Source organism: Monopterus albus, unplaced genomic scaffold, assembly GCF_001952655.1.
Source record: "Monopterus albus unplaced genomic scaffold, M_albus_1.0 scaffold356.1, whole genome shotgun sequence".
Classification (NCBI taxonomy): Eukaryota; Metazoa; Chordata; class Actinopteri; order Synbranchiformes; family Synbranchidae; genus Monopterus; species Monopterus albus.
The window spans coordinates 144941-158404 of NW_018128236.1; the positions used below are offsets into that span (position 1 = coordinate 144941).

The 13464-nt window shown below is 40.0% G+C and overlaps 1 protein-coding gene across 1 annotated transcript in view; it reads left to right on the forward strand.

Moving 5' to 3' along the window:
- The first annotated feature begins 2875 nt into the window (after positions 1 to 2875).
- LOC109975003 (P2X purinoceptor 3-like) overlaps positions 2876 to 13464 on the forward strand; it is a 34652-nt gene continuing 24063 nt past the window's right edge. The window contains exons 1-5 of the mRNA XM_020625508.1: positions 2876 to 2892; positions 3960 to 3983; positions 11228 to 11350; positions 12691 to 12826; positions 12904 to 12975. Of these exons, the coding sequence (XP_020481164.1) occupies positions 2876 to 2892; positions 3960 to 3983; positions 11228 to 11350; positions 12691 to 12826; positions 12904 to 12975 (372 nt within the window). The remainder of the gene's footprint in view (positions 2893 to 3959; positions 3984 to 11227; positions 11351 to 12690; positions 12827 to 12903; positions 12976 to 13464) is intronic.

The following is a 13464-nucleotide window of genomic DNA, read 5'->3' on the forward strand; positions in this document are numbered from 1 at the left end:
TACACTTTGACATTTGTATTTTTGGATGGAGAACTGGACAGGGGCCACTGGGCACAGGCCCAGGGGCCCAAGAAGTTAGGGGGTTTTGGACCTGTGCTTCTGTATGAAGTGACATATTTTATTTCACTTCAATTGAATTTTATTTGTATAGCACCAACTCATAATAACAATCATCTCAAATCATATACAGTATTATAGAGAAAACCCCAACAAATTCCCCTTGAGCAGCACTTGGTGACAATGGGGAGGAAAAACTCCCTTTAACAGACCCAAGTGGAGAAGAGAGAGTAGAGGCGAGAGAAAAGAAAATAGCATCAGGACACAGCAAACAAAACAACAAATAATCAAACACTGGTCAGGTTGATGTGGCCGGTAACTGCTCATCAGAAACATAAAGCTCCAGAGCCAGGGCTACCAGAAAGGTACAGGGAGAGAGAGAGGACACACTACGGGAGAGAGGAGACAGTTAGTGACACATAATGGTGGTATATAGGTGCATGGAGAGAGAAGAGAGGAGAGAAACTCAGAGCATCATGGGGCCCCCCAGCAGCCTAGGCCTATAGCAGCATAACTAAGGGAAAGCTCATGGTCACCTGATTCAGCCCTAACTATAAGCTTTATGAGAAAGAAAAGTCATAAGTTTAATGTTAAAGGGTGTCTGCCTCCTGAACTGAAACTGGGAGCTGGTTCCACAAAAGAGGAGCTTGATAGCTCTGCCTCCCATTCTACTCCTATTTTAGTTTGAAATTCATAGAGCTCTGTCAAAAGACACAAAACAACCATAAAGGCATAAAAAATTACCATTAAAAATAAATTACTTCAAAGAGATGAAAGTTTACCATGAAAAGGGGTAAATGGCAAAAAATTTAAATAAAAAATCTAGAACAAAACTACACCATAATGACAATGCACATAAAATGACTACAAACATCTATGGGTCCTATGTAGGATGGGAGGGGAGTCCTTAACCAGTGTGTACTGAGAGGCTCATTGTCTCCTAATCCAACCATATACCAGGGTGTTCTATTTTAATAATTAAGATGTCAAGATACAAAGAGAAATGGCTCATTTCAGGTTGTCAAGCTGAAAGGGAGTTTCATTATGTTAAGATCCTTAACAGAACACAAGGGTTAATGATGTTGCCTTTATTATATATAGTCATGGTATTGTTATCTTGTTTTAGCTGACCCTTAATTATAGTATTATGTTACACATAAGTTATCACAAAAAGATATGATGTAAACTAATGTCCCAGGACCCTGCATTGTATATGTTTGCAGTGACATCACATAGGATACAAAATCAGAATCAGAATCAGCTTTATTGGCCAAGTGTGTTGGACACACGAGGAATTTGACTTAGGTAAATCGGCTCTCAATGTGTAGTATAAAAAAATATAATATAAAAAAAATAGCAGTATTAACATCAACAAACAATGCAAACAATGCAGAAAAGGCAGTATAAACTGACAGTAAACAATGCAGACAACAAAGGAATGTTCATTGAAATGGGATAAATAGGGCTAAAGCAGAGTACTTAAGAACTAGAGACCTGTACAAGTCTCTATAATCTGTATGAGGTATATTTACAGGTATTGCACTGAGGGTTATTGTCCAATCATACTGTTGTGGGTTAAGTGTTCATCAGATTGACAGCCTAGGGGAAGAAACTGTCCTTGTGCCTGGTTGTCTTAGTGCACAGTGACCTGTAGCGCTGTCCAGAGGGGAGGAGTTCAAACAGATTGTGTCCTGGGTGTGAGGGGTCTGCAGTCATCCTCTTCGTCCTCCTTTTGACCCGTGTGGTGTACAGGTCCTCCATGGAGGGCAGGCTTGCACCAATGACCTTTTCTGCAGTCCTCACTGTCCGCTGAAGTCTGTACTTGTCCTGTTTGGTTGCTGAGCCAAACCAGACAGTGATGGAGGTGCAGGGAACAGACTCAATGATTCCTCTGTAGAACTGTATCAGCAGCTCCTGGGGCAGGTCGAACTTCCTGAGCTGGCGCAGGAAGTACATCCTCTGCTGTGTCTTCTTGATGATGGTCCTGATTTGGACGTCCACTTCAGGTCCTGGGAGATAGTGGAGCCCAGGAAAAGATACAGATATGCAGTAGTAGTAGGATAGATCCATTTCCATGTAAATGACTTTTGAGCATTCATAATTCAAGAGGGTTTGACTGCAGAACTGCTAATGAGGGCTGCATTAAGAATAGGGCACCATATCAGTTACTATGTTTGTGTCAGATATGTACTGACTGACATGAGACATCTACATCTGTTAGATTTTCAGGCTAGCTCAGGCTTATTAATGCTTAAAAAATTGGGACGTTTTTCAGTTGTTGATGCTCATGTAAACCTGTATGTATCTCAAAGTTGCAGTTCAAAATGTCTGCTGTGAAAATTTTCTCTAATGATGGTGCTTAAAGGGCAATGCTGTTATAAAATACATCACTTACCTTACAGGTACGTTTCCTTAGCTCTGCCTCTCTCTGTCTGTTGCCACTTTAAATGAAATTATTACTGTAATTAGACAGCACTGAGACAGTACATACCTCCACCAATATGATAGACCTCATACTATGATAGCTTGACCATTAAAACCTACTGCTGGCATTTGGAATGATGCTGATATCATTATTAGTTTGGGAATTATTCAAGAAAAACAATAGAAATGACAGACGTTCACTCATTGGTTTAGGGGTAAAACTAGGTTCAGTGAGTGGACCAGGGACAAAGCAGTGGAGACATCACATTTCTACAGTATCTGGTACTGGCTGATTGTTGCACTATGGAGTGATCCTTCACATTCTCTGCTTTCCCTCTGTCAAGCTGTGTGTGTCTCGTCTAAACAGAAAAATACAATGGGAAGACAAAGTAGGATGGTCCATGCCAACCTGTGAGGTTATGCTGGATGATGGTAAGAAGTATGGTGTGTACTGCTCATTAGGTTCCAACTAGTGGAAATGCAGCTATAATGTGCAGATGGAACACCGGCGTCCTCGCTAACAGACTGCTGTGCTCTGAATGAGATGTAGCTGCCTGCTAATAGAGCTGGCTGAGTCGAATAACTAGCATTCACATCTCTGAAAATGTCAAAACAAATTCTATATTGGCAGTACCAGGACAGACTGACCAGGCAGTTGAATTCAGAAGTTTACATACACTTAGGTTGAACAGATTTTTTTAACCACTCCATACATTTCATGTTAATCTTTCATTTCGGTAAGTCAGTTAGGACTATGTATGGCACCAAATAACAGTTGTTTACAGATTATTTCATTTATAAGTCATTATATCACAGTTCCTGTGGGTCAGGAATTTACATAGACTCAGTTGACTGTGGCTCTAAACAGTTTGGAAAATTCCAGAAAATGATGCCATGGCTTTAAGAGGTGGCCTACAAACCTGACTCAGTTCCACCAGTTCCTTGTATGACCCATGTACGGAATGAGGCAAGTGATTTGCTACAGAGGTTAATAGTTTTTGAGGGACTGGATCTGGAATTTGTATGACCCACGTACGGAATGAGGCAATTCCAGGGGGTGAGGCTGCATTCTGTCTCCATTGTGTTCTAGGTGTGGCTTGCTGCAGATATGGTCTGTTTTTGATGGATGCAAGTTCTGGGATGCTTCTGTCAAGGTTCAACCCACTAATCAGGCAATGTTCCACCCCCAATGTCCCCCCCCCCATCACCAGGTGGAAAATTGGTTATAGCCTACCAACAATTTGCATCCCAACATCAACATGCAAAATAATGGATAATGTATTTATAACAACTAGTGGCCCCAGTGGAACCATGAAATTTACTTCAGCTAGACCGTGCCCCTCCTCCCACTGTCACGGGGGTTTCTCAACATCCCACAGCTCCTGAGCAGTCACCGCCCACCAGCCCCCTCCGCCTCACGGCAGACCAGGTCGGGAAGGAGTTAAGGAGGATTAAGGCCAGGACCACATCAGCGCCAGGGTCCTCAGGGAGTGTGCAGGCCAGCTCAGTGAGGTGGTCGTGTACATGTTTAACCTGAGTCTTAGCCTGGAGAGAGTCCCAGCCCTATGGAAGACATCCTGTGTTGTCCCGGTTCCCAAAATACCTCATCCTAAGGAGCCAAACCATTACAGACCCGTTGTCTTGACCTCCCACCTGATGAAGACCATGGAGAGGATTGTCCTCGGCCACCTCCGTGCCCAAGTGAGCTCGGCGCTCGACCCACTGCAGTTTGCATATCGTCCTGGCATCGGGGTTGATGATGCCATTATCTACATGCTGCATCGGGCCCTATCTCATCTGGAGTCCCCCGGAAGTATTGTGAGGGTCATGTTCTTTCCCCCTTTCTGTTCATCCTCTACACGTCGGACTTCTCTCTCCTCTATCCACTCACCCCAACCGGTCGAGGCAGAAGGCCGCCCACCAAGAGCCGGGATTTGTTGGAGGTTTCATCCGTTAAAGGGAGTTTTTCCTCCCCGCTGTCGCAAAGTGCAGGAATACAGGGAGGTTGTTACTGACTTTGTGAAGTGGTGTGAGAAAAATCGACTGGTCCTGAACACCAATAAGACTAAAGAGATGGTGATTGATCCCTGGCGGAAATCACCAGTACTCGTGCCGGTGAGCTTTCAGGGCTCAGTCATTGAGATTGTAGACACCTTCAAATACCTGGGTGTCCACCTCAACATTAAGCTGGATTGGACCAACAACACAGATGCCCTGTACAGGAAGGGCCAGCGCCACCTCCACTTGTTGAGGAGACTGAGGTCCTTTGGTGTGTGCGGGGCACTCCTTCGGACTTTTTATGATACTGTAGTGGCATCTGCTGTTTTTTACGCTGCTGTGGGCTGGGCGGGAGGTAGCATGGACAGGGACAGAAAGAGACTAAATAATCTGGTCAAGATAGTTGGGTCTGTCCTGGGCTGCTCCCTGGATTCCATTGAGGAGGTAGCAGACAGAAGGATGCTGGTAAAACTAGCATCCATCATGCATGACCCCGCCCATCCCCTGCACCACACAGTAGAGGCTCTGAACAGTTTCTTTAGTGCAAGACTGTTACATCCCCAGTGTAAGAAGGAGCGTTACCATAGGTCGTTCCTCCCCACAGCAATCAGCCTGTACAATACATGACTGCAGTGATAAGCTAGATGAAAGTATGTGGGACTATGTAATAGTCAACTGAGGTGCAATACTCAAATACTGGGGGGAACATGCATTAGCAAAGGTTATTCCACTGTATAAATCTGGTGATAAGCACAACTTCACAAATTAGTACTTGAAATTTATTTATCAGGATGTGTGTGCGGTGTTTGTTCTCATGGTGTTATGTTGTTTGTTCTCCATTGCTGCTGAAACACTGAAATTTTCCCATTGATGGATCAATAAAGTACCTACCTACCTACCTACAAGGGGGCTCACATACAGTCAGCAGCCTTTGCAGCACTCACAGTGGTGAATAATCTTTTAGAAAAATGCTGTATCCAACTTATAGGATGGGTCAGCACCAAAATCTAATAAATCATTCCGTGGGCCATACTCTACCTCTCCAAAAAATGTCATTAAAATCTGTTTTTTACTTTTTGAGTTATGCGGTTAAAAAACAAACAAACAAACAAATGAACAATGATTGATAATTATGAAATTTATAAAAATGCCAACTTGGAATTTTATGTACAGTTTACTGTACAGCCAGCTTAAAGGCTCCGAGGGCAAATTGGAAACCATTTGCTTTGAGAGCTGAAATGAAAACCAAAAATAAGAAAGCTTTCCACAAAATCAATTTACAGTATAACAGATGATAAAAATCCAGCCTTGAACATAAATCTTCTCTACAACGTGTTGTGTTGTTCACTCTAATATCATGTGTATTTTTTGTTTTTAGCTGATTGTTAACAAACACCACGATATCAAGACCTCTGTAGATGAAACATTACCAACTCAGCACAAGAGACTTCTTGTCCTTCCAGCTGAATGGTAGGCAGAGATATTTTCACCCAGCAGAAATTTCAACTAAAAAGTTGCATTATGACATTAGATGAGACTTAATGAATCATGCAAGCTGCTGTTCTAGTAAAACTTCATGCAGTGATCCCTTTAATTTTTTTCTATCCAAGATAATGATTTGTGTGTGCAAGATGAAAAAATGTATATATACTCTGTCAGAACATTTTTTTACTCATTTGCCGTTTATGCTTTGAAAGAAGCACACAATGAGGGATGTCACCGAGTCACAGAAATTAGTGGAATTCAGGTTAGACTGGAAATCCAGTTTTTATTTAGTAAAGATCAAAACCTTAAGTAACAGGCATGTTATTACATTTGTGATCATTAATTATTTCATTAATTCGTCTCAGTGAAGACATCAGACATGGTTGACATTATTTGGCAACAGCAGTGGCTATAGTAGTATCATCATAACAATTATTTATTGGCTCCTTGAGCCTACATCCAAAAAGAGCTGGCTCAGCAGTGATGGTTAAACCCTTCTCTACTTCCACCCATCAGACAGTGAAAAGAAAACATTTACTATACTGTACATTTACTGTGTTCTTTGATCCCCATTAGAGTCCACAAAGTCCAGTTGAAAGTGTACTTTCGTGATCTTTGTGGCTACTACATCAGTCATATGAATGGATGTTTACAGTGAAGATGATGGTGATGATGATGGAAGTTATCCTAATGGTCATGCTGATAATGGGTGACAAGAAAGCAGAAGACACCCGCCCCCACACTGATTGTAAATCTCAAAATCAATACAAATCTGTTTGCCCTGTTCTGCTGCTTTCTTTCTTGGTATTTTCCTCTCTATGTCTCCCTTATCGCTCCATCCTGACAGATCACTTACCATATAATCTAATCTAAGGTGTGTGTATGTGGCCTGGTATTACTCATGCTGTGGGGATGTAAATCTGTTTACACAGTCACACTGTGGGAACTCAAGCCCCTAAAACATAAATCATTGCCTTTCAGAGTGATGACTTGGTTTAAGGTTAGGTGAAGTACTTCTAGGTTAGGGTTAGGCAAATAGTGGTTATGGATAAGGTAAGTCTCCAGGAAATGAATGTAAGTCAATATAAAGTCCCTGGAAGTTATGGAAACACAATACATGTGTGTGTGTGTGAGACCTTGTTCATATATACACTTGTGGGGATAGAACACTGGGAGCACACTGTTTTGCGGGGACCGAAGGCTGGGCCTCAAGACTAATTTGTTGGCTTTTACGAAAATGATGGAGTGTAAGGATAGAGCAAGTGTCAGCTTTGGTTAAGTGTTAGGGTCAGGGTTAGTGTTAGTGTTAGTGACAGAGCTTTCAACAGTCAGAGTCAAACTACTGATGTCACAAACCAAAAGGGGAATATGGTGCACATGCTGCAACCACTTGGCTATGCAGCAATACCGGTTTTGTATGCAACTGAAGGCATATACAATAGTTTACAGCATATGAAGGTGCAAGGCAACTGGGACACATTAACACAAATGTTAATGAAAAAGACCTAGAAAAAAGTCAATCACTAAATTATTTTTAAAAACTTATGTTTAGAAAAACCATCTGAAAAAGTCTTAGTGACCCAGGATAAAAATGTCCCTTATGTTCTTCCAAAATTCACAAATGCATTGTGAACCCAACTGTAAGAGAGATTGTGCAACCGGTTCATAAACAGAAAACATCTTTCATATATTCCCTCTTTGTCTTCCATCTAAAATACATAATTCAAATTAGAGGATCAATATAAAGACACTACTGACACTCAGCTAGACACAGTGGACATATAAGATTAATTACCACTGTTGAGCACTAGGACAACTCAGATGCTTCGACACAGGGGTCAGAGCTGATGATGATCACATGATTTATGAAGGTTATGCTGATATAGCAGTTTTATATGTATCTTAAATCATAGCCATTAATATTTAAAGTAAAACTGCCCCTGAATAAAACTTCAGCTAATGAATATACACTAAACAAAGTGAGATAATTGAAAGGATATCATGAGAAATGGATTAAAACAGATGGAGAAAGGCTCAGTACAATCTCTAAAATAGAATGGTTAACCAAGAAAACAACACCTCCCCTGGATAACAAGCATGCTTTTTCAGATATTTAGCACGGAGTAAAGAATTTCACAGAAAATCTGTACATTCTGAGCCCTGATCCCCTAGTCAAAGCAGAGGTTGAAGATCACTGCAAATGGTAAAGAAATCACATACTGTAACTTGAAAAATCATATACGATTCCCAAATAGAAGTACAATCTGTTGATGGCCTGCCAGGCAATTAGACCACCACTGTGTAAATGTTAATCATGAATCATTTTCATACCAAGAGGTTTGAACCTATGATAGCATAGAGTAGTCTCAAATGTACATAATACGTACAACATTCATTAATTGTATTTAAATTTTTTTAATTAACTGTTTTTCTTTTGGCCACGTATGTTACACAAACTGAATTTGTCTCCAGGACAAAACCAAGGCAGCCATCTCTGGCACCAACTCACACACCCACACACTCTCTGACATGTAGACTGTTAATGCATGTTAACACAAAATAAGATGGATATGTGTGGCCATATTCTGATATAGTCCACGTTACATGAGTAACCCGACAGGGCGATGGTGCAGCCCAAACACTTTAGAAATAGTTTTTGACCTTTTCCAGTTTGATGATGAGCCGTAAATTTTGTCCTCAGAAATCTCACTTGTTTGGGGAATGATACACTTCCACAAATCTGCCTGATCAAAATCACTTTAATAGTGGAGACTGTTAGATATTAGTAAATCAGTCAGATAATTATTAGACATTAATGTGTTAGACAAATGTATTAGTAATGCAGTTTAGTAAGATTCAAAGTCTGCTCTAGTCTGCTTTGCTTCAAGGTTAGAAGACATTGTTGATTCTGAAATGTGAGCTACAGTTACCTTGACACCAAGGCTTGTGTTATCCTGTGTTAGAATATTATGTCTGAATGAATGTTTTAGTTACGCACCACATGACAACACACACACACACATTGAAATTCTTCATTTTGTTATGGCCAGTGGCTCCATGCAGCTGGAGCTCTAGATAAGAAATGGAGTCTGCGGACTGACTTCATCTGTGTGAGGGGTTAGCCCAAAACTTATAAATGTATTAGGCTCTGTGCTTCCAGAGCTCTTTTTTTTTCCAGCAGCCTGCCTGTGGATGTCTGGAGGAAGGAGCCACCCGGGTTGTGTTTTGTAATTTTGCTTGTGGTTTAAAAAAATCAGCACTAAAATGAAGAAAGACAGACTTCTTCCTTATTCAGATCTGTCCAATAAAAGAACCGAGGTATTACAAGACCAAGGTTTGTGTTTGTTTTAATAGAGCAGGACCTCCTGCACTTTCACCTGGCTCTCACCCCAGTAATTCAAACACCTAACTAGCTATTTAAATGACCTGATCATTCATGAGGGTCACAGACAAAATTCTAACACAATATTTAATGTTTGAACATTATACTTAATAAAAAATAAGAAAAGTATTCTTTTTAGCACTCACAAGGATGATCAACAGCCACAGAAATGACACTAACAACCTGTCTGGCTACCTGAACAACATGCAGTAAACAAGGTGGCTCCCTTTTCTGCACAAGTTTTATTTTATGTGCATGTGTAAACCTGCTCTCCATCCATTTCTCTAATCTCTTTTTCTTACCTGTTACTCCCTTTCATTTCTGCGTTCTCTTATATATCCTAATTTTTTTCTGCTCTGACTTTTTTTTTCCCAAGCTGCTCTAACCTCTGTTTCCTTGATCTCCACTGTCTCCCTTTCCCCCTTTTACTCCTTGTTATTCATCCTCACCCCTTGCCTCCTTCCCTCCTTCCCTCACCCTCTTCCAGATAGAAAGAGAGATAGGAAGAAAAAGTTAATGATATTTTACCACTTCCTGGTTCTCCTCCAATAGCAGTCCATTATCCACTTGTCATAAGTAGCTGCTGGTAAATGGAGGCATTCAGAGAGTCTGGCCGGCATTAGATTGAAGGCATCCATGATTGAATTAGTGTGAAATGTTATCTCCTGGATATGGTCTGTGGTGTGTATTCGGATGTAGAGACCGCTACATGAGTCTGATGGTAGCCTTGCAGACAAAATGAGGTCTGCTCCACTCACTGAGGTTCACTTCTGACATGAGAGAAATAATGCAGTTTGAATCATTAAATATTTATCATAAAATTGTTCAGCTACACTGGTTGTGTAAGGGAAAAACCTAAATTATACTACTTTGATATTTCGATTATTTTGACATTTGGGCTCGGTATGGTGTTATTATGCATTGGACCTTTTTGTCTCCTGTTTCAAATTCCTCTGTTTTGTCGCTCACCCATCCAGGCTGACTTTAGTTGCTCTTAATACCATGTCACCACCTGTGACTGTTGCTCCTGTCATAATTACTAAGCCACCAGAGATCACCGATCAATGTTATGCATTTTTTGGTAGGTGCAGTTTTCCCCTTCTGAGGACAATTATAGGTGTGATGACAACTTAACAACTATGTAATGGAGTTGAACCAGTTGAAGCATCTCAGTTCATGCATCCAGATTTACTGGAATTTGTCAGTTTGGTGTAATGTCTGGTTACCTTCAGACATTTTAAACACTACTCTTATTGTAATACAGTAACTCTTGTTTTTTTCCCGCTGTGACTGTAATGTGAGAAGGCTACATGCAAAAAAGAGTTGACCACGAATGTCCATAGTGGGCAGAAGGAGGGAATGGGATTTTGAGGAGCCACTGAAATAATCAATGAGGAAGCAGAGAGCCAGAGATCATCAAAAGAGGAAATAAGACACTGGTAGAATGGGTAAAGAGATAAGGACAAAGACAGAGAGAGAGTGAGACAGAGGATGAAAGCTGTTTACTTGTTCATCTTCAGTTACAGGAAGAGAGCATCAGCTGAAGACCGGTGTCACTGAGCTACAGTACAACAATTTCTTCACTTTTTTCAGACCTTTTCAATGAAGAAGAATCCATAGGACTCTTGAATAACTGGATACTAATCTCAGTGATATTTTTTTTATGTCAACCACTTTTTGAGACCTAAATCTGTCAATGCTGTAGGCGCACAAACGACAGCTGCTTCATTTGGCATTTAATTGGCGGCCGTAATCCACACACAGCGGGATTTGTCTTTATTTCTGCCATTTGCTTTATATTTCATATGACATACAGAAACACAACACACCACACATAGACAAACAAGCATTTTGTATTTAGTGATATACACATATGGCTAGGATGTGGTCTTGTATAACAAACTTCTTCACCTATGAAACTACCAAGTCGGTGGTAGTGAAGAGCTGGACCATTGGCATCATCAATCGTGTCGTGCAACTTCTCATCATCACTTACTTTGTTGGGTGAGTATTTCCCTTCATTCTGCTGTAATTTGGGGATTAATATAGTATTGATGACCCTGCAAATAGCAGTTGATAGTTACCAAAACATATTTCAAAATATTTACATTTAATGTAATGAATTAGACATTTATTATTATACCAAACAAACCCTGATTAATTGACAGTTACCCACTAGCTACTAGAAACAAATGATATCATGGTGATAATCTCAAAATGGGACAAGTTTAAAGCTAAATTAAAATGTTTTTAAAGTTAAAATATAGTGTTATATTAACATTTTTCTTGTCTTTTAGTAATATATAATTAAAGTGATCATTAAGAATTTTTCCATATATTGCAGAAAAATGTTAATGTTTAAATATTAAGTTTACTCATTTATCACTAACAAAGTACAGCAATTAAAGTGTCCTGTTATTGATGAAGCAAAACGTATAGAAATGTCTTTATCCACACATAATCTTAGTTCATTAATTTACAACCAATTACGCTTTTCAACAGTCAAGCTATGCAGACATATTGTTTGTTGTATAGTGTAAATGCAATTCAGTTCAATTCAGTTTTATTAGTATAGCACCAATTAACAACATAAATAGACCTTACAGTATTATAGAGAAAATCCCAACAAATCCTGCTTGAGCAGGTACTTTGCGACAGTGGGGTGGAAACACTGCAGTTCCTGGTGTTTTTGTAGTTAGGCATTATTAGGTATAAGGTATTTAGAAATTAGTGCTGTATTTTATTTCTTGAAAGTATTTTTTATCAAAATAATAAATACTATTAAAAGGGTTACCTTAACCTTGATATATATATTTATATATACATACTGTATATACACACACATATAATCCATTTTTCATAACTAAATCTCTGTCAGCAACATGTTGTTTCAGCAAATATAACAATTTACAGTTTGTCCTTTTTAGGCCCTTCCCCGATAGGTAATGATGTAGTTTAGTATCACCATTAGACACACGTACACTTTCAAACTCACAAAAAAAAAAGATGGGTAGTTTCCACTTATTTTATATTATTAACAATTATCAGGAAAATTATTATTGATAATTGTTTCCCACAACTTATGAGAACAATAAAGCTTTGGACAAAAATAGGTAATGGACAACAGAATTAAACTGTAGCCTATTTGCTAATTAATGGTGAAAACATGAACAAGCTGCATTATAGAATAAGGTCTGAGAGAAGAAACACACAAGGCTTTTTAAAAACATCTGGTTTAAATACTGTTTCATTGTTTTTGTTAGCTTGGACCTACTGCAATGCATAGCTTTTAGCTCTGTGTGTGTGTGTGTGTGTGTGTGTGTGTGTGTGTGTGTGTCTCTCAGGTGGGTGTTTCTCTATGAGAAGGCCTACCAGGTGAGAGACACAGCTATTGAATCCTCTGTGATGACCAAGGTTAAAGGTTTTGGAATCTACAATAACAAAGTCATGGATGTTGCAGACTACGTCACTCCTACACAGGTATGGATGGGGAGATAGATGACAGACAGCAGTATATTATCCAGTGATGGTGATTACTGTATATGTGTTTTCTGTAGGGAGCTTCTGTCTTCTGCATCATCACTAAATTGATCACTACAGAGAACCAAGTCCAAGGGTACTGTCCTGAGGTCAGTTACTGTTACTATCATTACTGCAATATTACTACCATTATTAAAACTATTACTAGTGGTTAAGGCGAAGCGCTCTCACTGCTGCACCCCAGGTTTGAGTCAGGGTTGTGTCAGGAAGGGCATCCGGCGTAAAACACGTGCCAAATGTCAACATGCGAGTCGTCAGTTTGACGATTCGCTGTGGCGACCCCTAAACGGGAAAAGCCGAAAGTGACTTTCTTATTAAAACTATTACTGCCATTAACAACTACTGTACATGCTAGGTCAGCTAAGATTAACAATAGGAAGAACATTTTCATCAGTTGACTTTGTCCACAGTCATGACAATGAAAGTTAGGTTACCAAAAGCAAGACAAAATACGATATCCATCCATCCATCCATTTTCCTCCGCTTATCCGGGACCGGGTTGCGGGGGCAGCAGTCTAAGCAAAGATGCCCAGACTTCCCTCTCTCCAGACACTTCCTCCAGCTCCTCCGGGGGAATG